Source organism: Pyrgilauda ruficollis, unplaced genomic scaffold (genome assembly GCF_017590135.1).
Source record: "Pyrgilauda ruficollis isolate IOZ18807 unplaced genomic scaffold, ASM1759013v1 scaffold94, whole genome shotgun sequence".
In the NCBI taxonomy this organism is placed as follows: Eukaryota; Metazoa; Chordata; class Aves; order Passeriformes; family Passeridae; genus Pyrgilauda; species Pyrgilauda ruficollis.
Window position 1 is genome coordinate 347,793 of NW_024531488.1, and position 27,764 is coordinate 375,556.

The window sequence follows — 27,764 nt, forward strand, 5'->3', positions numbered from 1 at the left end:
CTGTGACTGAAAATTAATTATTTGCATTTGTATACACGTGCAAATTGCATTTATTTACTAAAGAGCAGAAAGAGAAACAGAAATTACTACCACTTGGAAATAAACATGTCACAGTCATCTTCCTAAGAAAGTATAACTTGGAACCATGACCCACATTATCAAAAATGGCACTGATGGGAGAGTTCATCCAGGTAAGGGGTGACCTGCTCCTGGTGATTTGTTAATCTGTACAAGAAAGGCTGCACAAGAGCATGCAAGTAAATAAAGGAGTAAATAAAGCTAATTTTTTTCATTCCTTGTCTATAGGGTCTAGCTAGGGCAGACAGATGCTGCACTCTGTCACCTGTATTTTGTGATTTTGGACAAACCCTTGGCAGTGATAAAGGACAAGTTTTGAAATATGCAAACACATGGGATTTCTGCTTCACAGCTGTGTATCACACTCAGAAGTCTCATTTGCATCATCAGCTTCTTCAGTGCTTGTTTCCACTTCTGCTCCAAAGGCTGGACCAGCAGTTTCCAATGTGTAGTTACTTTTTCTCAAATCTATGGCAGGAAAACAAATTCAATAATGCAGCCAAATAAATGTTTGAAAAGCACAAACATCTCAAGTAGTGTTCAACCCAATAACTCATGGCAGTTTATTTCATGTTTCTAGGAGGAAGAAAATCTGGCGCAAGGCAAATAAGAACCAGGGGGTTGAGAGCCCTGGGGAACTCAGTGGTGTGAGTCCGTATGAATGAATCTTCCCTGATTGTAATCATTCACCTGATTTTCCCCTCTATTATCCCCAGGTGCCACAGACAAAGATAATCAAACCAATAACAATGCAGTTTCTGTTCCAGAATCAAATAGCAATTGTTACTCCATGGAGGCAATGAAGGGAAGGAGCTTCCTCTACAGAAGAAAAATCAGTGGCTGAAAAGTCATACAGAAAGCAATGTATTTTGGCTTTCGGTCTTTAAAACTTGCCACACATCACACACAAGCACATTCGACCAAATGTAATGTGAACAACAGACAATCCAACTTAGCCTAAGTAGGGGCTGCAGCAAGCCCAGAAAACCTCCAGGTTTTCCCCAGCTAATGCATTGTAAATTTTCTATTGTTACTCTTTCTTTTCTAATTCTAGAAATTATTGCAGATATTAGATGTAGTGATGACCCTGGAAAAATGGGCTCCCATTTAGCAAAGAAAGGCAAAAAATTCAGTGGGAAGAAACTTTCATGCTGAATGCCAACATCAAGTCAATGAGCTCCCACTCTTACATGGACATTAGGCAAAAGAGCAATATTCTCCTATCTGCCTTTGCACAGGAAGACTCGGCCTACCAGAGTCTTTCAGCTCAAGAGAATTTCAGTTCTGGTCTTTATAGCACATTGAGGCCTTTACTTTGTTGCACTTATAAAGTTATACATAGATTAAAAATTAATCTTTACTTTGCATACCAGGAAGTTTCAACTTTCTGCAGCAGGAATTACAACGATGCTTTGCAATGAAGTTTCTTATTGCATCTTCTCCTAGGTTTGCTGGTCCAAATACCATCTTCCCAGACCTAAAAGAAATGTTCTTTAAAAATCAGTGAATCTAAAATGAAGCAATTATAGCAGAGGGAGGTGATGCCATTTTTAAATTTTTTAATCAGTTAGCCCTTTTTATCAAGACAATCAAAGGTTAATACACATTACAAATTTCATATAAATAAGACAAGAAAACTGACAGTTCCAGTAAAATATTAGCCTACATATATCCCACACTACTTTTCTTTTTCTCTGAAGGCAGACAGGACAGACCCATCAGCCCCTACTAATAAGGAAGTCTGGGCACAGTGACATTTTGATGATATGTGCCATAATTGGTGTGATTCTGCTGCAGCCACCACTTGTTCCCAAGCAAGTAGTCTGGTTCCAGTTTTGATGGTGGGCATGTGAGAACAAAACAGAGCTAACAAGGACTCATTTTCTCTTTAATTAAAGCAGAAATGCAAAGTCTAGCAGAACCCTAGCCACAAAAACATGCAGCATAGAAAAATGAAAAAAATTATTTAAACCTCAAAACCCACAGTATGCTGCTGACAAGCAAAGTTTTAAAATTTATTGTCTTCATCCTGTGCTTATTTCCATGTGCCAGTTCTTTGACCAATTCATCAGTGCTACTAGGGGATCCATTTGTGGAAGTATGTTGCATATTCTGAAAGAAACTGCCACAATTACAAAAAGAAACCACCTGTATCCACACACATATTAGAAGTGCCACACAGTTACCACAGTTTCTTAAGGTAATCTGAAAGCTATACTGTGTTTCAGTATAACTGCACTTTTAATCTCAAGAATTTGACAGTCTAGACACTATGGAACACAGCACACAAGAAACACTTCCAAAGAAACTTTACAAATGCTAGTATTTTATTTTAATGACATGCAGAGTGGAAACAGCGTATTTCCACATCTGAAATCAATTACAGCTCTGAGAAGCTATAGAAAAATATTTTAATTCTATCAAATCTACCAGTAATTCACACTAACAAAACTATATTCTCTCTAAGGAAAGCAGTGTTCAAACATGAAACTTCCTTTTCACACAAGAGAAAGCAATGGTTAGCTGAAACTACTATACAAAATTTAGTAACTTTCTTGCAGACCCTGGAGAATATGTGTCTCCTGGATCCTGTGAAGCATCCATCTAATCATAATGTAAATTAATACATCAAACAAGGGAAGAAGTGAATTATCAATCAAGGGCCATATTTAAATAACATGATGCAGTATAGCCATTTCTATCCTTTTCTGGAATCTGATGAAATACCATAGAAATAGAATGTATCTAAGTATTTGCTTGAGCATATATAGGAAATTAGGAAGACTTTGCTAATTTCAAGGCCACACAACCACTCTGATACTTCCTCTAATCTAACCATTACTGCAAGCAACATGGAGCAAGTAAGAATGATCTCTTCTCACACTGTTTTGAGATAAAAAGGTATACTCTCTGTAATCTATATGAAGTAACCCTTCCTGTCTACTCAGTCTGGATGTTTCATGAGACATTTAAATCAGGAAAACTATTTCAAGGAATCTGGGGATAAATTGGAAATTATCATCAGCCTAGAAACCATAGCATGTAAAGATTAGGAGGTAGTTTAACATGAAAAAAAAAGATTGAAGGAGAAGACTGCTGATTTTTTTCTCTGTGTGCTGTCAATAGGTAGCACCAGAAAGAAACATTTCAATTTCAAAAAAAAAAAAAAAAAAAAAAAAAAAAAAAAAAAAAACCCACAAAAAAAAAAAAAAAAAAAAAAAAAAAGAAAAAATTTTTAGGCAGTGAAAAAAAAAAAAAAAAAAAAAAAAACAAAAAAAAAAAACCACAACAAAAAAAAAAAAAAAAAAAAAAACAGGAAAAATCTTTCAGGCAGTGATAAGATCAAACAATTGGAAACAGATGCTCTGTAAATGTATCAGTTCTTTTCAGTCTGAAACTCAGAACACTCTTTTCCTTATTGCTGAATGTGATCCGAAAACTTTACTTTTACTCATTAACTTTGTTTTGGCCTTGCAAAGTAGCAAATGTTACAAAAAGCACCCAGAATATTTCTTTTGAGGCAGCTCTTCTCAGTGTTTGGGCAGGGCAGAAGTCTGCAGGGACTGTGTTAAACCCTGCTGCTGTGCCTCAATTACATCTGTTTTAAGGGAAATCTTCTTGTGAATGTCATACCTGTACCATTTTATCACTTCTTACATTTTCTGCAGTGCACGTGGCCAGCTCTTACACTGATTTGCACCAGCTCACGATCTGAGCTGTCACAACATTAGGCATACTTTCCAAACAGATCTATTATATTTGTCTTGATCTGGATATAAAACCAAGACATAAAGCACTATCACAGACCTGGAGGTCACATTTTGCCATTGCAAACACCTCTCCAAAACACAATATGGGATGCATGAAATAAAAGACTTACATGACACATGACAGGATAATGACATGAGCCAATAAACTGATGGAGTTAAAAGAGCAAAACATAAATGATTTAACTATAAGTAAAGCTAAAATTTCCATCAGCCCCATAAGTCAGGTGCCATCTATTTTATCCTAGATTTTCAAGAGAACATGAACTCAAAGCATCTTCTGAGGCAGGTTTTGATCTTATCTAAGTATCTTACTTACAAAAGAAAACTTAAAAAACACCTTGCCTCTGTCAGAAATGTTTCTCCTGTGAAGAAATGAAGGTTAGAGCAAAGACAGTGCTTTCACATTGTAATAGTTATTACTCTTTTAGAAAGCATTTCTTAGAATTGGGTATCTGCTTACAGAAAACACCACAGTTTCACTGCCTTATTCCTTTAGACCCCTAAATCAAACAATATAGTTTCACTAATTGCTGTTCTAAAATTTCCCTGAATATAAGAAAATCAAGTTGGGTTTGATTAATTAACCAACACTTGCTCTCTAACTAGGACTAACTATTTTGCAGATGATAAACAACAAAAAGTCCTAAAAATAAGATCTGTATAATCAAATTTTATTAATCAATTAAACTAAATTATTTAATAGCAAAAACAATAGAGAAGAACACTGACAAAAATAAACTTTATTGTAATAATGTAGATAAGTGTTATCCTTATTTTAAAGACGATAAGCTGACTTGTCTTGTGAGCTATTTTGGTCAATGCCTCTCCACTGTTTACAGCAATAACTGTTACTGTTTATGTGACTGCTGATATAAAAAATCTACTTGAACAGTAGCAAATCAGAATTTCATACATCTGTACCTTAAAAGTGTTTGCTAAAATATTGAGAACAACTACATGTTTGATCTCTCTGCATCTCTAACTTCATCTATCTGTGTGCTTCTGTCATGATCCTATGGGCTGCTTAGGACAAAGACTTTGTCATTGAGAAGTGCTCAGCATATCATTGTTCTCATGTATTTGTTGTTTCCAAAATAAATTTTATATGTACAGTACACCTACAGTCATAATTAAACATTAAGACAGTAATTTATTACTCATCTTTTTGAAATACTGATTATGGTCCCAGAACTAAGAACTTGCTTACAAAATTAACTTGGATTTCCGAGTTGTAGGCAAGTCATCTGATATTTCTATAGTTAGTTGCCCTTTTTATTAAATTAGACTATTTACATTTGTATCTTCCTACCTTCCAAACATGAGGATTCTCTTTAATCAAATGGCATTAGTTGAACAAGGGGTAGTCAAGATGAACACCAGAAAGGGGAGAGGCAGGGATGTCAGGGTAGATCTGGAGAGGTGTGGGGTTTAGGAAGAGTAGGAGAGCTGTAGGAGAGCAGCCATCAACACCACTGCTTCTGCTCTTACTACAGGAAATACCATTGAAGCACAAGGTCACAGAACAGAAGAACAGCCATGACTCTGATTCTGAAATTTGATTTGTGAAGGCATACTGTTATTTCTGTATGTCTAGTCTATCCAGTTTTTGTAAGTTTCCACTCATGATTTACCATCTTCACATCACGTCTGTGAAATCATGCTACATGCTTAAGTGCAGCAGTAAAATCTGTTGGAGAGGTTAAAACCAGGGGTCTCTCTTCATCCTCTTAAGCCCTTGTGGCCCTGTATACTCCTAGAAAAGGTCAGGGGAAACTGGACTGCCACATTCATATCCTTTATACAGCTGCGTAAAGAGATTGCTCCCAGCACAGCAGTGCAGACTCTCCCACCTTTCATATACCTCTACCACATGGTGAGAGCTGGGACACTCAGAGTCCTCCAAAGCACAGGAGAAGATGCAGTCTCTCCAGTGGCATCATACTATCGTTTAACCCAAACACCATGTGTAAAAAAAAAAATTAAAACCTCCCTCACAAAATATAGAAAACCATCCTAAATATAAGACTGCTGGCAGAACGTCTGAAATTAATGATAATTTCAAGAGAAAGAAACCTACTTTTTATCTTCAGGTTTAATCACAGATGGATCTGTAAGGTTTTCCCCAACACCTACAACAAATAAACATTGTGTGTGTTACAAGGAAGGTAGTCATGATTTCTTAATCTGGCACTTAACAAAATATGTAATTGACCTTTTTATTTTCTTACATCATAAAGCATCATAGTTAAAGTGTTCATGAGCTAGAATGAAAATGCTATGAGTATAAGAATTTGTAAAGTACTGGCATTTACAGTTACAGTTGTTACTACATTCTGTCTTCAGCTGCTTTGAGGTTAATTTATATGTAGATTGAAAGTGTATGAAAGTACAATAAATGTTATATTGAAGCTCAAGTAACTAAAATGTGACCAACCAAAACATTGTTACTTTACTTGGAGTAAAGGCATGGATCAGACACATTTTACATGGAGTAAAGGCACTAATCAGATATGGATCTTACCAATATCAATGTTTCAGACACACATTCTCTTCAAGGTAACAAACACAAGCCACAGTTTCATGATGTGCAAACATTTGCATCTGTTTTTCTTTTCTCCATTTGGGTGGCCAAGGAAGCATATTAAAGAAATAATTACATTATGATACCTGAATACTGATACCTATGTTGCAGTTTTCACCAAAGAGATTAAAGTATACTACCTTTACGAAAACCATCTTTTCTTTGGTTTTCGTAAAGGTAGCATACTTTAATCTCTTCAGTGAAAACACAATCTGACAAAAATCACTTTTTTGTGCTTTTACACTAATGAAAAATCTATGGTCATATGACCATGTGGTATGCAATTATTTTTATTTCAACATGGTAAATTTATGTTTTGCAACAAAAATAAAGATTCTGGAGACAGCATAATGTGGCTGAAATACCCCTAGATTGCAATATAGGCCATTTCAGTTGATGTAAATTAGACAAAATGTGTATATATATATGTGTATGTGGAGATGGCCATGGTATTAAATAGTAAATTGTTGTCTAGATTCATCCTAGTAGAACTCCAAGAAGAGCAGCCCTTGCACTTTTCTTCAGTTCCAGATTTAGAGAATTAAACATGATGCAAAAACTAGAGCTGATCTCAGTTTGTTTAAGATGAAAACTGAGATTTACATAGATGTTTATATTCTCCATTTTTGAGCCAACACTGTTGCTATGGAATTGTGAGAGTTATGTAATAAACCTGAGCAAATTTCATACAAATTCTCATAGGCTATGGCAGAGACACACTTATTCTTTCCGTATCGTTTCTTTTTTTCATACATAGCTAAAGCAAATCAAGGCAAGGATGGAATTATAAGCTTATTTTGCATAATAACTATGTCTTTTTTGCAACTTACAGCTTTTGGATGCCATAAAATATAAATATGTTAAGTCTCTGGCTACCCAGACTCTTCCCTTGACAGAAATGAAAAGTGATAGTGTTTGTACTGTTTGATGGTGATGTTCATCTGAACATTGTCAACTGTTTCATCTCCTCAAAAAATGCTATCTTCCCACTTACATATGTATAGTATGCTCTTTGAAGGAGTCACTAGACTTTGTGAATAGCATTCAGGTTTACAGCTTATTTAAACTGCATACAGATTTATTAATATGAAAAATAAAAAAATGAAGATAGTTCACATATTTTTGACAGATTGACATACACATTGTGTGCATATACAGGATCTCTGTATTATTTATACATCTTATGAAAAATAAAAATACCTTAACTGTGGAGTGGATTTTTTGGAGCTTGATTAAATGTTCCTGCAGTTTATCTAGCTGCTCTTTCAGTTTTATAGCCTGGAGGCATTTGAAGCAATATTATTTTCCCATTACACCTACATTAACTTAGACTGTTTCTGTGGATTCTCATTTATTGGCATCACCCAGCAGATATCCAGAGGTTTTTTGAGCTTTGCATTTTCTCATCTAAGTGAGAATTTGGCCCTCAGTACTAAATTCTCTTTTGAGGTAATTACTTTTCATCTGGTTTCAAATAGAAATCCTGCGCTAGCAGTCACCTTGCATGTCCAGGACCAGGAGCTCCCCACAGGTGTAGACGTAGGTCCAGTGAGAGAAGGCCAGCATCAGCTCTTCCAGCAAGCTGATGGGAGTAATCTCATCTCCGTTGTTGTTGTTGTATTTCCGAAATTCACCAGTCATGTACTTCTCGATGGTCAACCACTGCTTTGCTGAATGGCAGTAGATGAGGAAAACTTCCAGGAACCTGTAGATGTAAATACTGTCTGTCAGCAGCTGGCAAGGTCATGAGCATCCTCACAGTCAGCAGCCATCAAGATGCAGAGCAAGCATACCAAAAAGGAGGACATGTCTTCTTTGGCTGGAGCATTTTCAACAACAGTAGGTAGGTATAAATAATAGAGAGAACAAAGACTTTCTTGGTCTGACAAGTCTCAAAAAAATGCATCTGATCAGAAGGTGTAGTTTATGAACAAACAACATAACCTGACTTACCCTAGTGCACTGTAAATGAGCTGCATCAAATTAATTTATTTAATTATGTAAAAGGCTTAAGTCTAGGGAACAGAATGTTTATTTTTCCACTACATGTAACTATAAAGACAAACTTCAAAGCTGCCTATCTTTCCTCTTAAAAATGCATTAGCTATCCTTAGACATTATCATTACCACTGCATTATCATTGCAACCCACAACGGTAAAGGAGGCTGAAAAGAGAAACCTCTTTCACCTAGTACCTAAAGGCATTGAATTTACCTTGGAGTATAGGGAATAGTATGAGGCTTCACTTGGTTGAAGGTATAGATTAACTTCTGGGCAACCCTTTGCTGTTGAATCTCCTGAAAAAAGGCAATGTTATAAACACCACTTCATTTTCATGAAGAAAGGTGTCATGAATTTTTCAAAAAAACTAATCACACATATGTACCCTGCTTATCTATTTTTTACAAATGGGAGATACAACTTCCTCAAAACCTTTTTTCTTTCCAAAAGATAACATCAAAACACATGACAACCTTGTTGAAGACATTAACAAGTAAGCAGACTAACATCAGGCTAGTCCTGATGTGTTGTTCCTTCAGGTCTGAACTCACCCTCAGACAGAGATGTAATACTGTGCCATGGTGAAAGATCTTTTGCCAAGCTTGAACCACCTCTGGCAGGAAAGACTTCACAATAAATACTTGTCCCAGCTTTAATACATTGCTCTCAGACCAAGTACAAATGACCTTCATGGCCCTCCGCAGACCCCCATCCATCTCCTCCCGTGACAGGACTTGGATCATTGCAGTTGTGCCACACTGGGACCAGGAAGACATGCTTTTATCAAGATTCATAGGTGAACTCTCTTCTAGCTGATAGACTGTCACTTCCTCTCCAGCTTAAACAAAAAGTTTTGTTAGCAAAAGTCATTGGCAGAAACAGGAGAGAACAGCATTTTCATTTCATGTCTTTAAATAACATAGCTCTTTACGCACCTTTCTAAGCCACACTTCTTTAAAAAGGGAGCCTTTTATCATAACTTTTCATCTGTCTGAAAACTTCCCCAGCCCAAACTTACATTATTTATTCTTCTACACATTAATTCTTCTACTATGATAATAGGTGGTCCAAACAGCTTGTATTAAGCCTCTAAACAAAGATAAATTCAAGACCTCCTAGATTCTTCCACACAAAGAGCTCACTGATACTCTAGTCTACAGCAGTCATTTAAAAGAACATATTTTTAAAGGGTCACAATTTTTATCTCCAGTGTATGAATTCTAAATATCCCATGTGTAATTCCCTCTCTTTATGCACTTATGCGGAAGGGGAATTTTTAGTAAGACTTTTAAGTTAATCATATCTGTGGAACGCTTCCTGAATTTTTCTTTTAACTCTATGTTTCACAAAGTAAACCCCAAAAAGCAATAAACAGCCAAAGAAACCTGCAGGAGCAGAACACCTGAATTCAAATCTTAGTTTAAGAACAGTTTAAATAATAGTTTAAAATAATAGTTTTAAATAAATATAGGGGGAAAATCATAACAACAAGGCAAAGAGTTTGTAATAGTTATTGAGTTAAAGTAATAGTTATTGAGTTATTGAGTTAAAGGGCTTTAATTTTGTAGTTGATACAATATTGAAGGTAGTTGAGAGTGCCACCTTTTGCTGCAGAGAGCTGAATTTGTTTCAAAAATTGTTACTTGGCCATGATGTGATGAATCAGGGAAATTAGATTGAAAAAGACATTTCCAGGAGAACAAGTTAAGCAAATTATTATGAGGCTTACGGTTTTGGTATTTTAAACTAATATTTTGAGGGTTTTTTCTAGAAATTCCAAAGTTATATGCAATGATGAAATGTTTGGGGTGTTCTGTTCCTGCTAGTAACGTTTTTTTCTGCAAGCAGAACCTAGTGAGCTTTAACTCAGTTGCACTCTCTTTCCCCCTGGAAAATTGTGGTGACTAGTAGATTTCCTCCCCACTCTTGAGCTTGCCTTTCACCAATTAGCACAAATGCAGATGCTGTTGAATCCAGCAATTTATGCACGTTTTAATTTAAAATAAAGCAACTGGAAAAGTCAGTTGCTTTATTTTAAAATACATACACTTAAAAGACATACATTTGAATCAAGATAGTATAACTAGACACATTTTTTAATCTTACATTAAGTCTTTATTATCTTTTGATAGTTTAATACCCAGAAAGCTCTCCTAGGAGCTTCAAAGATTAGAATGTTCAATATCACCATGGCTATATTAATTATATACAGCAATCTGGTCCCAAGAAGTCCTATGATACTGCAAGTATCAGCAGTTAGTTGCTGTGAGACAAAATATTCTGCCTATTGAGAAGGCAGCACCTAGACAGCAAGAGTCTAGAGGCAGACCTTCTGCTGCCGTAAGCCAATCCTGCACACTACTTTCAGAACTCTTCCCAAAAATTTACGGATTATGCTTTACCATTCTTCAGTTACAGCAAAGATTTTTCCTTGACACTAAAGACATTAAAAGTTTTCTGTGCCAGATAAAAGGATAATGCTCTTTAAATCACTGCCTGGTTTTCTTCTTGATGGCATATCCCATACATAGATTTACATCTGTATGTGTGTTTGTGTCACTGTGTGTGAGAGAGAAATAGAAAAAATGAAGTTATCAAGGTTAAGGGGAAACGTCTGGCTGTCTTCAGCTATCCTATGGATGGATACATAAAAGATGGAGTTAGATGTATCTCTGAGGTTGACAGCAGTTACGTGAATACTAACAGATACAAGCTACAGCAAGGGAAACCCCAATAAATACAGACAGAAACCCTGGATTCATTATTAGGTCAATCAAACAATGGAAGAGGCTGCCCAGTGAAAATGAGGAGTCACAATTTATAGACATAATCAAAATGCAACTTGACAGTGCCTCAGCAATCTGATCTGAATTGACCATGGAAGGAGTTGGACAAGGTGGCCTCCAAAAGTCCCTAAACTACTGCACAACTACAATTCTATCTTGTTTTGTCTCTTTCAGAAAATAAGAACTGTTGAAATAAATCCAACACAATTTCTCAAACACAATTTTTAAAGGATAATGCACCAACTATTTATAAAGCAAAGCATAAGCAAGAAGTCGGTACTCACCAAAGAGCTGGACTGGTGTAAATGGTATGGTCTGAGCAAGTCTCATTAAGTTGTTTCTTTCGACAGCTGCAAAGAACAAAGATTTCATTGCTAGATTGAATAAAGAACCTGGCTAAGTTTCAAAAACACTTGACTGCTCCTTACTGTAGTGTATAAAGCCAAGGAGGACGCAGCAGTGTGATACTGTGTAAATATCTGATCACCCCTTGTTTTACTCAGACAGCAACTCCCCTTTGCACACTGCTGTGTTTCAGGAATGATATTCCCCAGTTTGGTGTTCCCAATGAAACATGTCAAACCGTGCACCATTCTCCCACTCCTCCTCCTCCTCCTCCTCCTCCCCCTGTCCTTCCCTCTGCTGGGGCTGGAAAGAAGAACTGGAGGCACAAAAGGTAAAGATCATGGGTTGAGATACGAACAGTTTGCTGGAAAGAGCAGCAAGATAAGGAAATGAACAGCAACAACAAACTGATGACAAGGGGCACAAAAAATTAACAATTCACAGGGAATACCTCTGACAATAGACAAGACAGCATACCTTGATCCAGAAAGAGATCCCCTCCTCCCCAGAAGAGAGTCCCTTCTCCCCAAGCCTTGACAATCACCTGACATGGTAGAGAACACCTCTGGGTCCTAGCCAGGCCCCTGGTTGGCTTCTGCAAGTAATTGAACCTGTCCTAGTCAGAAACAGGACAGAAAGATACCAGAAACTCAGCTAGCATTAAAGATTTGCATCTGGAATAATAACGCAGATGCCAAATTCAGTCATTACTCTCACACAGGCTTCAACAGGCTTCAGTCTCATCTACAGGATTAACTTCAGTGTAATTTATAGTGACAGCTGACAGTCCAGCTCTCCTTTAGACATTTCAGAAGTTAATATACCCTAGGAAATTAAGATAAATTCTCCACTTTTCCTCTTTTAAGAAATCAAACATCCTTCAACGACCCAAATGCAACTGCCTCAGGCCTCAGCTGCACTATTTGTCCATTCAGGGGCAGGTTAGATGCAAACATCTGCAAGACTCTGCAGATGTGCATTCTAAAAGAGAGAGCTTTCAGTGGAGATGAGTGAGAGCTAACTGGTGACAAAGAAACAGGTTTTTAAACCCAACCAACTAACAAACCAACCAAAACCAAACCCAAAACAACTGGAAGGAAATGCAGGAGGCGAGCTGCTTTAGTAAGGTACTTCTTGATACGCAGAAGCCATTAAATAAGGTTGGCGCTCCATTTTTCAACCCAGGCAAATTACTCTTGTTTGATTCAATGCTCTGACAAAGCAAACTGGAGAAGGAAGTCTTCTACAGTCTTGGGGAACAAATAATGGAACTATTTTAGTCCCTGTAGAATTAAAGAGTTGTGGCAGACTGACACTGTAGAAAGGACTTCAGTTCTATTTTCATATGATTATGGTTAGCTAAAAGTCAGAAAGCACTCAAGATAACCAAAAGTGCCCAATTTTTTGTCAAGATAATTCAAGACAGATTAGCTAATCACCTATACCTTTTCCCTAGTTGAGACAAATAATAGGATTCCACAGAACTCCATGCACTTGCCAAAAAGAAGTCAGATACACCCTTCCTCTGTACCATGTCCTTCATGACCAAGTCATACACCTTCCAACTATATTCATAGATAGAGATGTATATGTACATAAGCACTGCTATCATGTCCATCATCAATAGCCATCCCTCCAAGATATCTGTAGAGTTCATTGAGTCCATGTGGGTTCTCTGTCCCAGATGTCTTCCAGGGCAGGAGGGCTGGGGTGCTGCCAGGTGGATGCAAGCTGCATCACAAGCTCATGAGCCGTGTGTCTGAAGCAGTCCATACTCACTGTTATAGCAGTTATGGCACACAGTGCCAGTGTCATTTAGAAACCAACAATACAAACAGCTCAACACTACAGACTGTTCTCACTCGAAAATCAAATCCTCTTCAGGTACACATTGTGTTTCCCCATCCATCTGCATTTCTCCAAAGAGCAATCAGGTCATTGAGCAAAATCAGTCCCATGGGTGAGTTTGCCTTTGCTTGAGACAGGACTAATCCAAACTGACTTCCTGAACATATTACTTATATGCACCAGAGAGGCTTTATCCCCTTGTACAGTACGTGAAGCTTTTGATTGAGCTTGATTGGTGAAGCCTCTAGTGTTAACTAACCAGGTGTTTTTTGCTAAATGTAGATCCTAATATTTGAAGGTCCCAACAATGTGTTTTTTAGCAATCCATTTTATTGTTCAACATTCCTAGAGGCTGGTACATGACAGGGAACATGATACCCACTTTGATACTGCACTCTCTGACCAAGGGTTCTATGAAGCTATTTTTGAAATGGGTCCTATTGTCTGACTGACCTCTTTCTGGGGTGCCAAGACAGTGTTCTGGGCAGTGGGGTGAGGCACAGGGTGCATCTCCGCCATCCAGTGTTTTTTCCATTGTATGTACATAGAGCTTGCCTTGGTACATTTGCAATACAATCAATCTGCCAGGCCTCTCCATATTTATATTTTAACCATCATCCCCCATACCACAGGGGCTTTACCCTCTTTTTATTTCAGCACATTTCACAGGTATAAATAATGTCCATGGTTAATAGTGTCCATGGTTAAGTCCACCCCCCACTCACAAACTCATCTGTATTGCTGCATCTCTTCCCTGATGACCTGGGGTGTCACAGGCCCAATGAGTCAGAAATATTTCACCCTTATGCTGCCAGTCCAGGTCCACCCAAGACACTATAATCTTGGCAGCCCAATCCACCTGTCCATTGCTGTGATGCTCTTCAGCAGCCCAACCCCTGGGGATGTGTGCATCTACACAACAACGTGCTCTTACAGCAGCTTCTCTGCATAGTCAATGGTGTCTTTCCAGAGCTCAGCAGCCCACATGGGTTTACCTCTGCACTGCCTATTTATCTTTTTCCATTGGTGCAGCCACCTCTGCAGTGCATTTACTGTCATCCAGAAGTCAGTGCAGAGGTGCAGCGCTGGCCATTTCTCTCATTCAGCAATATCTAAAGCCAGCTGGATGGCTTTCAGCTCTGCGACCTGACTTGATGCACCTTGTCCCTCCATAGCTTCTGTGACTTGCCGTGTAGGACTCCATACTGCAGCTTCCCATTTTTGATGACAGCACCATTCAATACAGCAGGAAACATCAGTGAAGAGACCATATCATTTTCTCTCGTAACAGATTAAATGCTGGGACCTCCTCAGCACAAGTCACCTTTCCCTCCTCTGCTTCCAATGACATTCCAAAATTTTCATCTTTGAGCCAGTTTGTGATGACTTCCAAGATTCCTGGGTGCTTGGGATTTCCTGTTGAAGCTTTTCTGTGATCTGAGTGATGCACTTACTCCATGTGTTGTCAGTGCCATGATGTGTGGCAGGGATTTTCCCTTTGCACATCCAGCCCAGCACTGGCAGTCAGGGTGCCAGGAGAAGCTGTGCTTTGGTGTCCATCAGTTCTGAAGTAGCTCAAACCCCTTCATAAGCTGCCAGGGAGTTTCAGTTGGAGTGTGGCAGGCCTTAAGTCCTTTGTATTCTTGACTCCAGAACCACAGGGATCGTCTTTAAGCCTCCATGGGTACGTTTTGTCAGAGACTCCAGGAAGGACCATTCTCCCCATCTGCAGAGCAGTTTTCACATCTTGTCCAGTCCTAACTGGCCCAGGGGCTACTGCTGCAAATTAATCTCCTATTTAATTTGTTTGAAAGTTGTTGTTCAGGATCCCATTTGAAATCATTCTTCTTCTGAATCACAAGATAGAGAGAACTCACAATCTGACTCTAATCTGGACTATGCATTCACCAAAAACTTGCAGTATGTAGGACAGCCTGTGTGTCCTTGCTGCTGGTTGGTGAGGACATAGTTGCTATTTTGATGACTATGTCCATTGAAATCTGACAATGTCCATCCTGCCATTTTACTTCTAAAAACTGAGTTTCTGGCACAGGTCTCTAAACCTTACTTTGACTTATGGCAGGACTGGCATTCAGGATGATGTGAATTATCTTCTCCCCTTTCTCAAAAGCTTTCTCTGCTGTGTTGTCTCACAAGTTGATGCCATTGCAAATGATGTATTGCAAATGTTCTGGAGTCTCTCCCTTTTCCAGAGCAGTCTGGATCAGTCCAATGCAAATACTGTGGCTGTATTTCCAGCTCTTGGGCAGCTGGTTCCAGGTGTACTGGACATCCCTCCAAGTGAAAGCAAACTGTGACCTGCACTTTGCTGCTAAAGGAATAGAGAAAAACACATTTGCAATATTGATGGTGCTGCTGCCTTGGACTCCATACTGAAGTCCCAGCATGTCTGGCACAGCAGCGCTCAGTGGTGATGTGACTTTCTTCAGGCCATAATAGTCCACTGTCAGTCTCCACTGTCCACTGGACTTACACAGTGGCACATAGGGTCATAAAAGAGTGACACAGTTTTGCTGGCCACTCCCTGACTCTCCAGTTCAAGAATCACCTCATGGATGGGGGCGCACAGAGTCCCAGTTGGTGTGGTGTTATTGATACTGCACTATTGTGGTAGCTATCAGTACCTGTTCTTCTTCAATCCTCAGCTACCTCATAGCAGAGGGGTCCTCTGAGAGACCAGGCAAGGTGTTCGGTGGCCTAACTTCCTCTGCCTCTACAGCTCTCCCAAAAGCCTAATTTTTGGGTCTTTGAAATACCCTCTCCTGAGGCAATCTCTGCCAAGGAAGCACAGGGCCTCTGGGCCAGTCACAGTGGGGTGTGTTTGCAAATCATTCCCAGTCAGGGTCACTTTAGCTTCCAGTACAGTCACGTGTTGGGATCCCCCTGTCACCCCAGAAACAGAGATGAATTCTGCCCCTGCATATCTTGATGGCATCAGGGTACACTGTGCTCTGGGGTCAACTAAAGCCCAATACTCTTGTGAGTCTGATGAGCCAGGCCATGAGATCCACACAGTCCAATAGATCGGATTGTCCCTTTCCCTTGGACAACGAAGGACCTGGCTGGAGGAAGGACACTCTAATTCTGGTCAGAGAACTGTTCACTTCTTGTAAATACAAGATTAAGGTCCTTTCAAGAGAATTCAAACTAACACCAGCCCTCCTATTCTGTCTGAGGACTTGCTTATTGGAAACCAGAGTGACATTTGGTGGTTGTTCTTCCTTTCAACTCTGCTGCTAGGGCATCCCACTTCCTCATGCCCTCTTCATGGTCACACACACCAAAAAACCAGGTTGCCTCATGGTGTGTACCTTCTCTTGGTATGGGGGTACTTGCTCCCAATATCAGAGACTCTGGTCCATACCGGTAAGGCATGGAAAAATTCCTCTTTAGCTTACTTGATGGGCTACCAGGCAAATTCACAGATGACAAAAAAATGCAAGGAACTGTTAACCCCTTCAGTGGCAGGGAGCCCCTGCAGAGAGACCTTTCCACAGCCAATGTGTAGGCCAGTAGGGAGGAAAAAAAGATGTTCTTCGTGTTGCCAGAGCTAGGTAGTCACCATTCCTTCACACTTGACAGGAGTTGCCTCTGAGAGTTGCCGTTCTATTCTCAGTCCCTTTGTCAATGCCCACATCCTGGGACAGGGACCCCAGCTGATTGGCTGCACGACCATATAGTTTCATATATATATATATGGCTGTGTTATCCCAACATCAGAGCAGCAGGTCAGCAGGGACTCTCCTGACTGGTGGCTGAAAATTTTTCACACACCTTGCAGCTCACCTAGGGGTTGATTTTCTCTGATGCTCCTTCCCATTCTGAGGACCCTGCTTCCTCTTCAGTATGCAAACTTTTTTGGGCTTGAATTTCTTCTTCTGTATAGGAGCAACTGGTTCTAGCATGGGTTGTTCCTGTGGTTCAGCTGCAGTTTGAGTGGCCACAGTGCCTGTTGTTCTGCTTTCCCCTTCTTCCCCCTGAGGGTGCAGTCTAGTATTGGGAGGAGTGTCTGATAAAGAGTAACCAGGGCCCTGCACATTGCAGAACTTTACATTTCTCTGGAGCTGCCACAGCATTTTTCTTTCAAATATTCTGCCACTTTTACAGGGTCCCTTAGTTGTTCAGGGGTGAACTTCCAAGCCATTGAAGCAGAATAATCCTTCAAAAACTGGCCCATTTTCTCCCACATTACAGGCCAATCATGACTGTCCACCCTCAGGGTAGATCTCTGAAAGACCCTCCTAAGAATCCCTTCTTCTAATCAGGGTGTAAGACTGCACTGAAGAGACCTGGCAGACTTAGCAACAAAAGCATGATTTCCTTAATATCCAAAGGGAATTTAAAATCCTCCAAGAATGTTGTAACAGGCCTCAAGATGGGAAAAGGAGTGAAAGACTAAGGAAAATAATCCTTCCCTGTTCTGCTCACAGGCTGGATACAATTATTACAGAAACACTGATTCATAGAATATGCTGAGGGATCCATCAAGAAGTAGATGCATAAGGATCATCAAATCCAGCTCCTGGCCCTATGCCTGAGAGTCACACTGTGTGCTTAAGAGTGTTGCCCAAATGCTTTGTGAGCTCTGTCAGGCTTGGTGCTATGACTGCTTCCCTGGGGAGCCTGTTCCAGTGCCCAAACACTCCCCAGGTGAAAAACCTTTTCCTGAGATCCAGCCCAAACCTGACTAAATAACTTCTGACTCAGCTTCATGCCAGTTCATTGAGTCCTGTCTCTGGTCACAAGAGTGAAGAGATCAGTACCTGCCGCTCTGCTTCCCGTCATGAGGATGGTGAAGACAGCAGTGAGGTCTCCCCTCAGCCTCCTCTTCTCCAGGCTGAACAGACAGCTGCTGACCTCAGCAGCTCCTGATAAGCTTCTGCTCCAGACCTCATGGCCCTCTTTTGGATGCTCTGTAACAGCTTAATGTCTGTTTTATGTTGTGGTGCCCAAACTCACACAGTACCTAAGGTGAGACCACACCAGTGCAGAGCAGAGCAGTACAATCATGTCCCTTGACCAGCTGGAAATGCTGTGCCTGATACAGCCCAGGACATGGTTAATGGTTTCCTAAAGGCAGTGCCTGAGGTAAGGGTAGAAGACCAGCACTGAAAACACACCACAAATGACCCTCACTGCTCTGGAGGTTATCATTTTGTAAGCTGATATTACACAGTTCAGCCACAAAACAATCCTGATCCCTCTCCCTGCTCTGAAAAGGAGCACCTCAACAGGCACATAGTGCCCATACTGAAACATACAGGGTTAGGTTACAGCATTGTGACATACCTAATACAAGAAGTACTTGTTTCCCATCCACTCTTACCAGATCTGTTGTTATCTCACCTCTTCACATTTCACATGAAACACCAAATAAGATCGTTGTGGTTTAGGAGTGGTGGTCCCCACATCAGTGTTCCCACTGAAACATTCCAGACCAAACACTGCTCATTCATTTCCCTCCTTCTCCTCCCATTAGTGGAATGGAGAGGATTGGAGACACAGCAGTTAAAGACCATGGGTTTATATAAGGTCAATTTACTGGAATTGACCAATGGAAACAGCAATGAAATAGGAAAATTAAAGTGACAGCAGCAGTATTAATAACAGAGGGTACAAGAGAGGCAAACAATTCACACGTGAATACTCACTACATGGAAATCGGCAACAAGTGAACCACCACTACCCCAACATGAAGGGACCCCCCAGAAAATTGTGTGAATTGGTACAAAATAACCTCCAGGACCTAGCCATGTCCCCATCTGGCTGGATACCAACCCATCATATCTCACCCTGTTCGTGAATTCCCTCCTTCCAAAGAAGCAGGCTCTCTGGGAAAACTCCTAGCACCCTGCCTAGAAGGACTTCTGCTATCTCCTCATCCACCTCCTTTCACAAAGGGCTGCTTCTGCATCCTGCTCTTGCCAACAACACACACTCACACTGTGCTGATGAAATGCCTGGACCCCAACTGCCTTCATTGTCTGTCTGGTCAGGGTTAGAAGCACCTGGAGATTTAGCAAGGTATGACAGGAAAACCCAGACTTCCCTGCACAGAGTACTGTTTCTTCGTTCAGGCTTCTTGCCAAAAAACATCAGTAATGTTATTATATCTCCCTAACTTGCACCATATTTCTCAGGCAAACACCTTCAAAACTTCAGAGAGCCAACCAAATATTTATGGATTTGTCTTCACAATGACTGAGTTATCAGGAAGGGGAAGAGAGATGTAAAACAAGATGCTCCTAGAACTAGGAGGCAACTTGGACACTACTGTTCTGTCTAATTTCCCTATTCAATGAATGAATGCAAAAGCATCATCCCAAGCAGAGAGTGAACCAAAGCAGAGAGTCAGCCAGAGCAGAGCTGTGTTTCTTTGCAGAGTAACAAAAAAGCCACGGTAACCAACTCCAGAGCTTATGGAACTTATGGGGTTTGGACAGCAGCTATCCTTCTTTTAAGATTACCTCTTTAAGCAAAATGTAATCGGAGGTTATTGAGTCCAGAAGGGCAGAGCAAAGGGCACCCGTGACACAGCCACCCCATGAACTGTGGTCCTCCTTTGAAAAGATTTGCACTTCATACTCCAGGTCAAGGTTGTTTACACATACCAAATTCAGCCAAATTCATACCAAATTCAGGAGTTGGTTACTGTGTCTGAACAGTGTTGGAGCATGGACTCCAACATGAGTCCACAAAAACAAGATCTTCCTTTGGTGCAGCACCATCATGATCACGAAAGCAGTGCATAGCAGGAAGAAGGATGTGAACAGAGGAGCTGCTAAAATCTATGCCGTCTGTCAGACCCTGCCAGCAGTCTCTCTAGAACTTTGAGAAGCCTTGTGACATGGACTTGCAGCAGCTGCCGAACTTGGGACAAAGATCTAGTTCTTTTGGGTATGCAGAGAGGTGGGATTAAATTTGCTTTCTCAAACTGATAGCAAGAATAACACAAAAGCAGTATATGGTACAGAATTCTAGTGCAGGATTTTTGGGCCTTGTTGGCCAAATTCTGTCCTAATCTTCCTGGGGAAAGAAAACCTACACTGAAAACCTCTGAAGACATCTGTCAGTTCATAAGGGAAATCACTTCCTTCTGTGCTAAAAAGTCCAACATCATCTCAAATAGCGTGCCTGAAAAACAATAAATCAGTACCTGCAACAATGCCACCATGCCAGAGGAACTACGTCGGTACAGTTGATTGCAAGCCAGGAGGTGTTATTCCCAGTGAAAACTCTGAACATTTTGAATTTAAGAAGGCTGCTAACAGTTTTGGTTTATTCCAGCCCGGCCTGTACCGGAGGCCAAGTCCTGTGGGCAATAGTGACATCTACCGGCAATTTCTGCTCCCTTCTCCTCCTGGGAAAACACATCCAGGCCTCGGGGGAAAATCTGTGCGAACTCAGCTCGGGGAAAGGCAGGACTGCAGGAAATTAACATTCACAGGATTTATTCCCTGCCAGATTTTCGGGAGTTCATAGATATACAAAGACAGATTAAGTAGTACAAGACCAATTATCTGAAGAAAAGAACTCCAGAAAGTACAAAGGAAGGTCTGGGAGGTGGGAGAGGATTGACAGCTATAAACAAACTAGTCAGTGCCTCTTCTGCCTGCTCAGGAAGCTGACCTGTATTCATGATTTCCACTGATATTTTGAAAGAGATTATCTACATTCTGCTCTGGATTTGCCATAAATACCCAGAATGAAGCAATAATCAACAGAAAAAAAAAAATCAAGAATCCTTTCATTCGGGTGTTAGACATGAATGAACACAGAACCTTCTTAGCAGTGGGCAATTGTGCAAGTCCTCAAAATGAAAATCACAGTGGATGACAAAGGCACAACTAATGTTCGTTTTGATTTCTTAAATTCCTCAGCTGTCATTCTTGTGCCTCCTGCTTACCTGAGTAGTGAAGATGCAAATCTTGAGATGTTTTCAAGCAGGAGAAGATCTCTGAAATAATGTTTAAAGGATTGTTGTATTAATTATTATAGCAGACACAAATGCATAATTTTTAATTCCTTCCATCCCAGAGTTTGTCACATTAATCAGAATTGCTGGCTCAACATTCTAAAGAGGAATTAACCCACAGCATCCAAAGTGCTGTTAAAATATAAGCAGACAAACATTTTTGATTTTTACGTATGCTCAGACAGATCAAATTTGGTCCAAAAATATTAGCTTTATTAAAAAAAAGCCTTTTAAATACAACCAAGAAAAATGAACACATTTTCATTAATTAGACTAAATCATTTTGTTCTCCTCGAAAACCATCCTTCAAAATTCCAGATTTCAGTAACTGTATATACTGTACTACTATTGATTTTCAAAAAATGACATAATCAAAACAACGTTGACCACAATTTTTTTAACTTTACACTTTTCTTTTTGGTGTATTCCATTTGCTTTTAGTCCCTTTATAGTGAAAGAGATCTTACATGAAAACATCTATGGATGTTGGGGGAAGGGTCAGCATTTTTCACTCCCCTTAGTGATTCAAAGTCCCTCGTAATTTTTTCTTGCTGGACCCATCTACTTTTGCAGCATTTTGCATGTTGCGAAAAAACAAATCATGAAAAGGGACCTTTTGAGAATGGGAAAAGTGGATTTTAATCAAAACAATGGTGTGCTCTAGAGAGCAACCTTACTCAGTGTGCTTGCAGCAGAATGCTTCAGCACTGCAATGTTTTGTGCACAGATGGACCAGCAAAGAGCATCACTTGAAGTGGAGATAAGACTAGGAGCAATCTATTCCTGCACCACAGCTAATCTCAAAAAGAGATAGATGCCCAGCTGCTCAGCCTCTTACAGCTAAGTGTCATGCCAGGAAAACCGGGAGATGGACTAAAACACAACAAATACCACACTAACACTCTGCTTTTGAGGAACAAACTGATTCCTCACTAAAACCTTGAACTTCTTCATTGGACATTTCGTAATAAATTTAGTCCTTCACAGATTTCAGAATTCCAGGTAAACAACCCAAACAGAGATATTACACATAATTGGAATTTGAAAAATCAAGCATACATTAGAATCTTAGAACTTCAGACATACACCCTGGTTTGACCCAGGAGGTCACTTGGACTGCCAGGAATCAAAGCAGCAGCATCTTAAAGAGTTTCTTCCTGCTGAAAAGACAACATTACTGGGCAGACTAGAGTGAAAATAAAACCTTTTCTTTTAAGATTATGCAGTTGTTACGAGAAAAAGACGTTTCTCATTTAAAAAAATCTTTCATTTTAAAGTAAAAAATAGTAATTAACACATGAAACAATATCTGTGCTATAATCCTCAACTACAGTAAATCAGCTTCTTTTTGGATTTTGTACTTCAGAATTGTCAGCATGAGAATTGCAGATGGGAGTTAAAATGAGTGACAAGCAATGAAAAACTTACTGTCAGTTTCCTCTGGAGCTCTCAATCTGTTTAAAAGCAAATATTTGATATTTTAATCCAACATTTCTGTCATTAAGCTAAAACTGGTACGCATAGGTCACATGTAAAGATTCATGACTCAGCGATCTTAAGGTAAAATAACCCTCAGCGCAATTTTGTTCAACAAAGCCATGAGCAAACAATCTTCAGGCACTGAAGAACTGACACATTTTTCTACATGTTTCTTTCTCTCCTTTATGTTGAACTGCTATTCGCATCTTTTACACTGCACTAACAACATCAGTTACAGAGCTTTCAATCACATACACAACTGTTAATTTTTTAGTCAATGCTGAGATGTATTAACAGTTAATTTTGTCATTACCATCCTGTACAAGAACATACTTTTAAAATGTGTGGTTCTTTGGATTAATAAGTCTGATTGCAAAAAGACTGCTGCATTTAAGTAGTCTTTGTTACAGAACACAGAAGATAGTATTCACCTCATAGACCAGAGGTATCCCACTGAAGACTACAGACTAAGCAACAGATTCAGGCCACTCAACAGCCCCTAAATCCTGCTGGGACGTGTGCAGTTTGCCTACCCTCTGTAAATGATGGAGTGTAAAAAAAAGGAAAAGGAAAAAAACACCCTAAAAACTCCAAACCCACAACAGCAGCAGAACAACCCAACCCTGCACCCACAGCCCCCCCCGCCCCCCACACACACACACACAGAGTATGCATAAAATGCCCAGTAACTTTTTTCCTCCCCTCCCCATGGTGAAATCACATGGGATGTGACAGCTTTCTAGTATCTTCTACTTCTATCTATCTTCTACCTGCACAGTGCTGAGAAGAAAAAAGAAAAAAGAAAACAAAACAAAACATAAATCTAGAAGAAATTGATGGAAACAGGAAGGAAAAGGAACATAAAGATGGCACTGCACGTAGCAAAAATACTACTAATATTACAATAATAATTAATTAATCTGGGAAAAATATTTAAAACCTCATAAGAAAATGGAAACCACTTGTGAAAACAGTATACTTTCACTGAATGTAATTGAAGCTTAATAACTTCTGAAAATGCATGAAGAAAACTGAACTAAATATTTAGTAAATGTGCAAAAGAGATGAATTGGTCAATGAGAGAAGTTTTCAAGAGATGCTAGCATTGCAATTATTAAAAAATACAACATGCAATAGCACAGCAAAGCAAATACAACTTTTCATGCTGACTAGATTGGAAAAAGGGTTAATTAAAGAGGCTATGCTCATAGAACCATGGAATCACCAGAGAATCACAGAATCATTAAGGCTGGAAAATACCTTGTAAATCATCAGGTCCATCTGTCATCTTAGTGACTGAATTAGAAATTTCAATTGTTGTTTGAGTTAGAAAGGGTGTCTATTCCACCTAAAATCGTACATTTTGTTTAAATGGATCTCTTTGATCTCCATTAGTAAGATTTTCTTTAAATAAATACACTGAATGGCCTTAACTCTCCATGTCTCAGGAATTTGTCATTCTAAGTATATTGCAGAACTGAAATGGAAACCTGCAGACACTATAGACCTCTCTTTCTGAAAACCTGTGATGAGTGTCTTAACATACTAATGATACATACGAGGAGTTCCTGTTCAGATTACTTTTCTTGGTGTTTCCAGATACGCTACTACTGAAATCCTAAAAAAAGAAAGATACTTTTACCAGTAAAATATGCACATCTTTATCATATACACAGTGCACAGCTCAAGAAGGTACAATCTTGAGAACAGTTGTTGATATGATTTTTGTTAACATGAATAATGACCCTGACAGGCAGGTGAATCATAGCACCGCTATACCTACACTAAAATGGAAATAATTTGCTCACATTGCCGTTTTACATGTTGTCTCCAGACATTTTAATTAAATACTCAGGTCACCACCTATACCACCTATACTCACAAAACTGGTTAAAGGTCTTCTAATAAGCACAGTATTAGAGAACTTCCTTTATGTTGGAAAATTCCAGTGTACATATAACCTTTACTGTTGTTGAAAATAAGCCCTGGAACAGAAGACCGTAACACACTGAGCAGCTTTCCAGGGATATTTAGATCACATTATTTTCCAGATCTTATATTTAAAGAAATACTCAAATAATCTTTTAAACTTCAAGCTATATTAGGAAAAAATGGGCCAGCCAGGTCCTCCTAATGTGACAGTAAGAAATGGATTTTTTCTTCTCAATAGTATTCAGACCAATTTCAACCCTCAAAACACACACATACACAAATGTTTTATGACAGCTAAGTTTAAAGAAGAATCAACTAAAATTCAACTTTTAATTTAAACTGAAACTTAAATAAATTTCAATTTTTTTTTTAATTTCTCTCATATTTTGCACATGTATCTTGCTTTGAAGATGAAAAAGTCTTTAACAAAAGCTTCCTACACAGCTCTCTGCTTCCTATCAAGAAGGATTTCTGAGCCCCTGGTATGCCATGAGCGGGAAACTTCACTTTCGGAAAGATACAGATCTTTAAAATACATCACTCTCCAAGTGGATGCAGCAACTTTGTTACATCTCAGTGATAAATATAAGCTTTCATAGTCCAGAGAGAGGCACAACAATTCAGTGGATACTGAAAACTGAACCTTGGAAGAATAAATAATTTGAAGTTGGTGTTTCAGAAACAACTGGTTTCAGCATAACTCCAATACTGCTATTAATCAGCAGAATAGGGTTTTTTACAATTTAAAAAATATTACACACGAGTTTTATCTGAATATATCTTAATATAAGCTATGAAACACCAGATTACTTGGTTACCTCGCACAGTTTTCCTGACTTTATTTTGCCTGGCTCATCCTGTGATTCACAATTCAAAGATGTATTGATTTTGAGTCCAAGTTTCAGTTTTACAGAATATAAAATCAGTAAATTTATTTCTATTTCTCTCTCTCATCACTTTTTCATACAAAACCCCACCATTTTTAAAATTGAAACATTAAAGCTCTCATCCCTGGTATATGGGATTCAAGTTCTACAACACTCAGAGCAGCATAACTGAAATTACCTGTTTCATTTTAATTCCCAAAAAAAGGAAAAATTATAACATTTTCAGTGAAAAATAAGCTAGTCTTTGAAAGATCTCCATTTTAATAACCAAAAGTCCTATAAGTGAAATCAACAAGGATGGATGCTTTGGTGCTCTTGAAAAGAAAGAGGAAAGGATTTGCTCACATTTCCTTTTCTTAATTTATTCTTTGCAAACTTCCTTTCATTTCTCTGAGATATAAAATTAATGAATGGTACATTTTCTTCTATTAGCTATTCCATTTCTTCTATTAGCTACATAATTTTAAAACAGGTAGTAGTTTCCACAATCCAGATTCCTGCTCAAGTCTTCAGGAAATAAGAATTGGTCTAGCTCCATCAAATTCAAGGAGCCTATGTTAATTTTCATATAGGAAGAGAAACTTTAGATTACAGAGCTGCATATTAATTCTGGTAAATAATAAAATACAATGTTTATAAGACAATGGTTAAAAAATCCATGCTTTGCAATTATTATCAATATTTATCTACCCTTTTGCAAGAAATGACTGTGTGAAAAAGTGAGTGCTATGTAGCTAACTCTTCAAAATTGTCTTCTAATCCATTCTGCCCACAAGTTCAAGATCAAGTTGTGTGCTTACTCATTGCCTGATTAAACATCAACGCGTGTTATTTGTGACTAAGCTCATACTCAGAACCACTCAAAGATTCATTAATTTAATGTCCTATTTCAATAATCTTAGTAGAGTGTTAGCAGCTGTTAAATCACTCATTTACTGCCACACATATGCTGTTCCAGCAAACAAAGTTTCTCATCTCTCAAAGAGGAATGTCGTGACAAAGAAACTCTATTGGCAAATCCAGGGATGACTCTGGATCATCAGCTAGTAGAGCTACTCTGGGCTCATCCCAGCCAAAATTATGGACTAGGATGTAATGCTTTGTCTTACCTCTCGAGAATGTCTCAGGTAATCACAGAATGGTATGGTATGCCTACCAAAGTCTGGATATTTAATTTTCTGGTGCTTGTAATGGAGACGTTCCAAACCTAGTCAAGAGAGAAGCTGTCAGCTATTTCTAGAGGGTAAATGAACAACTCTATTGCTATAAACTAAGTAACTACACAGGGTTATAAAATAAACACCTACACACCATATTGTCCCAGTAAATGTAACCCAGTAATGGGTTAAAAAAAACAATGACAGAATTTCATAGGGCTAAACAGACTATTTCCACATTTTTCAGCAGACTTTGGAGTACAGCCCTCCTCTGAGAGCTGAGTACTGAGTGGTACTGAGCCACAGCACTGTCCAGTACTTCACCCAGCAGCCAACAGGATGAAACCAGTGAGCCACATCACAGCAAAGTTGAAAGATGAGATGAATGATGCATAGAATTTCTGAGAATGAAAGAGATGGAGAACTACTAAACAAAGAGTCAGAACACCATTCCTTTTCACTTCAAAAGAGACAATACAGAATTAGTTTCTTCCCTTTGGAAGATGTGTTTCTGAGCAACGAGAAATGAATAATGCAGGCAGAGGATCTGCTAACAAATACAGTGTCACGGCACTGCCTGTAAGGGTAAATGTCCTGGAAAATAATGAGTTTATTTTTTTTGCAGTTAGCCAGGGTGCCACTTTAGAAGATGTCACTTTAGAAGGCACTTCAGGAGAGGAGACAAACACATCATTCTTCCTACTTATTCCTGAGGATTAGCACTCAACTATCTCCCATGGAAGACAGGCAGTGGTCCCAAAAAGATTCCCCTGATCTTCTATCCATCCAATGACTCTTCTGCCTCTTCAATGTTGCATCAAATAACCAAGACAAACTAAGTCTAATTCTATAAAAATTATGCCATAAGGTGAAAATGGTGGATGACACTTGGATTTTCTGAATT

At 39.1% G+C, this 27,764-nt stretch overlaps 1 protein-coding gene across 1 annotated transcript in view; it reads right to left on the reverse strand.

The window, feature by feature from the left end:
• Nucleotides 1-424: 424 nt before the first annotated feature.
• The window catches only part of TRPM6 (transient receptor potential cation channel subfamily M member 6), a 78,948-nt gene continuing 51,608 nt past the window's right edge, over nucleotides 425-27,764 (reverse strand). The window contains exons 30-40 of the mRNA XM_041489481.1: nucleotides 26,813-26,910; nucleotides 24,444-24,502; nucleotides 22,834-22,859; nucleotides 21,337-21,387; nucleotides 11,501-11,566; nucleotides 8,982-9,268; nucleotides 8,644-8,726; nucleotides 7,929-8,134; nucleotides 5,926-5,977; nucleotides 1,449-1,555; nucleotides 425-546 (exon numbers count right to left, since the gene is read on the reverse strand). Of these exons, the coding sequence (XP_041345415.1) occupies nucleotides 425-546; nucleotides 1,449-1,555; nucleotides 5,926-5,977; nucleotides 7,929-8,134; nucleotides 8,644-8,726; nucleotides 8,982-9,268; nucleotides 11,501-11,566; nucleotides 21,337-21,387; nucleotides 22,834-22,859; nucleotides 24,444-24,502; nucleotides 26,813-26,910 (1,157 nt within the window). The remainder of the gene's footprint in view (nucleotides 547-1,448; nucleotides 1,556-5,925; nucleotides 5,978-7,928; nucleotides 8,135-8,643; nucleotides 8,727-8,981; nucleotides 9,269-11,500; nucleotides 11,567-21,336; nucleotides 21,388-22,833; nucleotides 22,860-24,443; nucleotides 24,503-26,812; nucleotides 26,911-27,764) is intronic.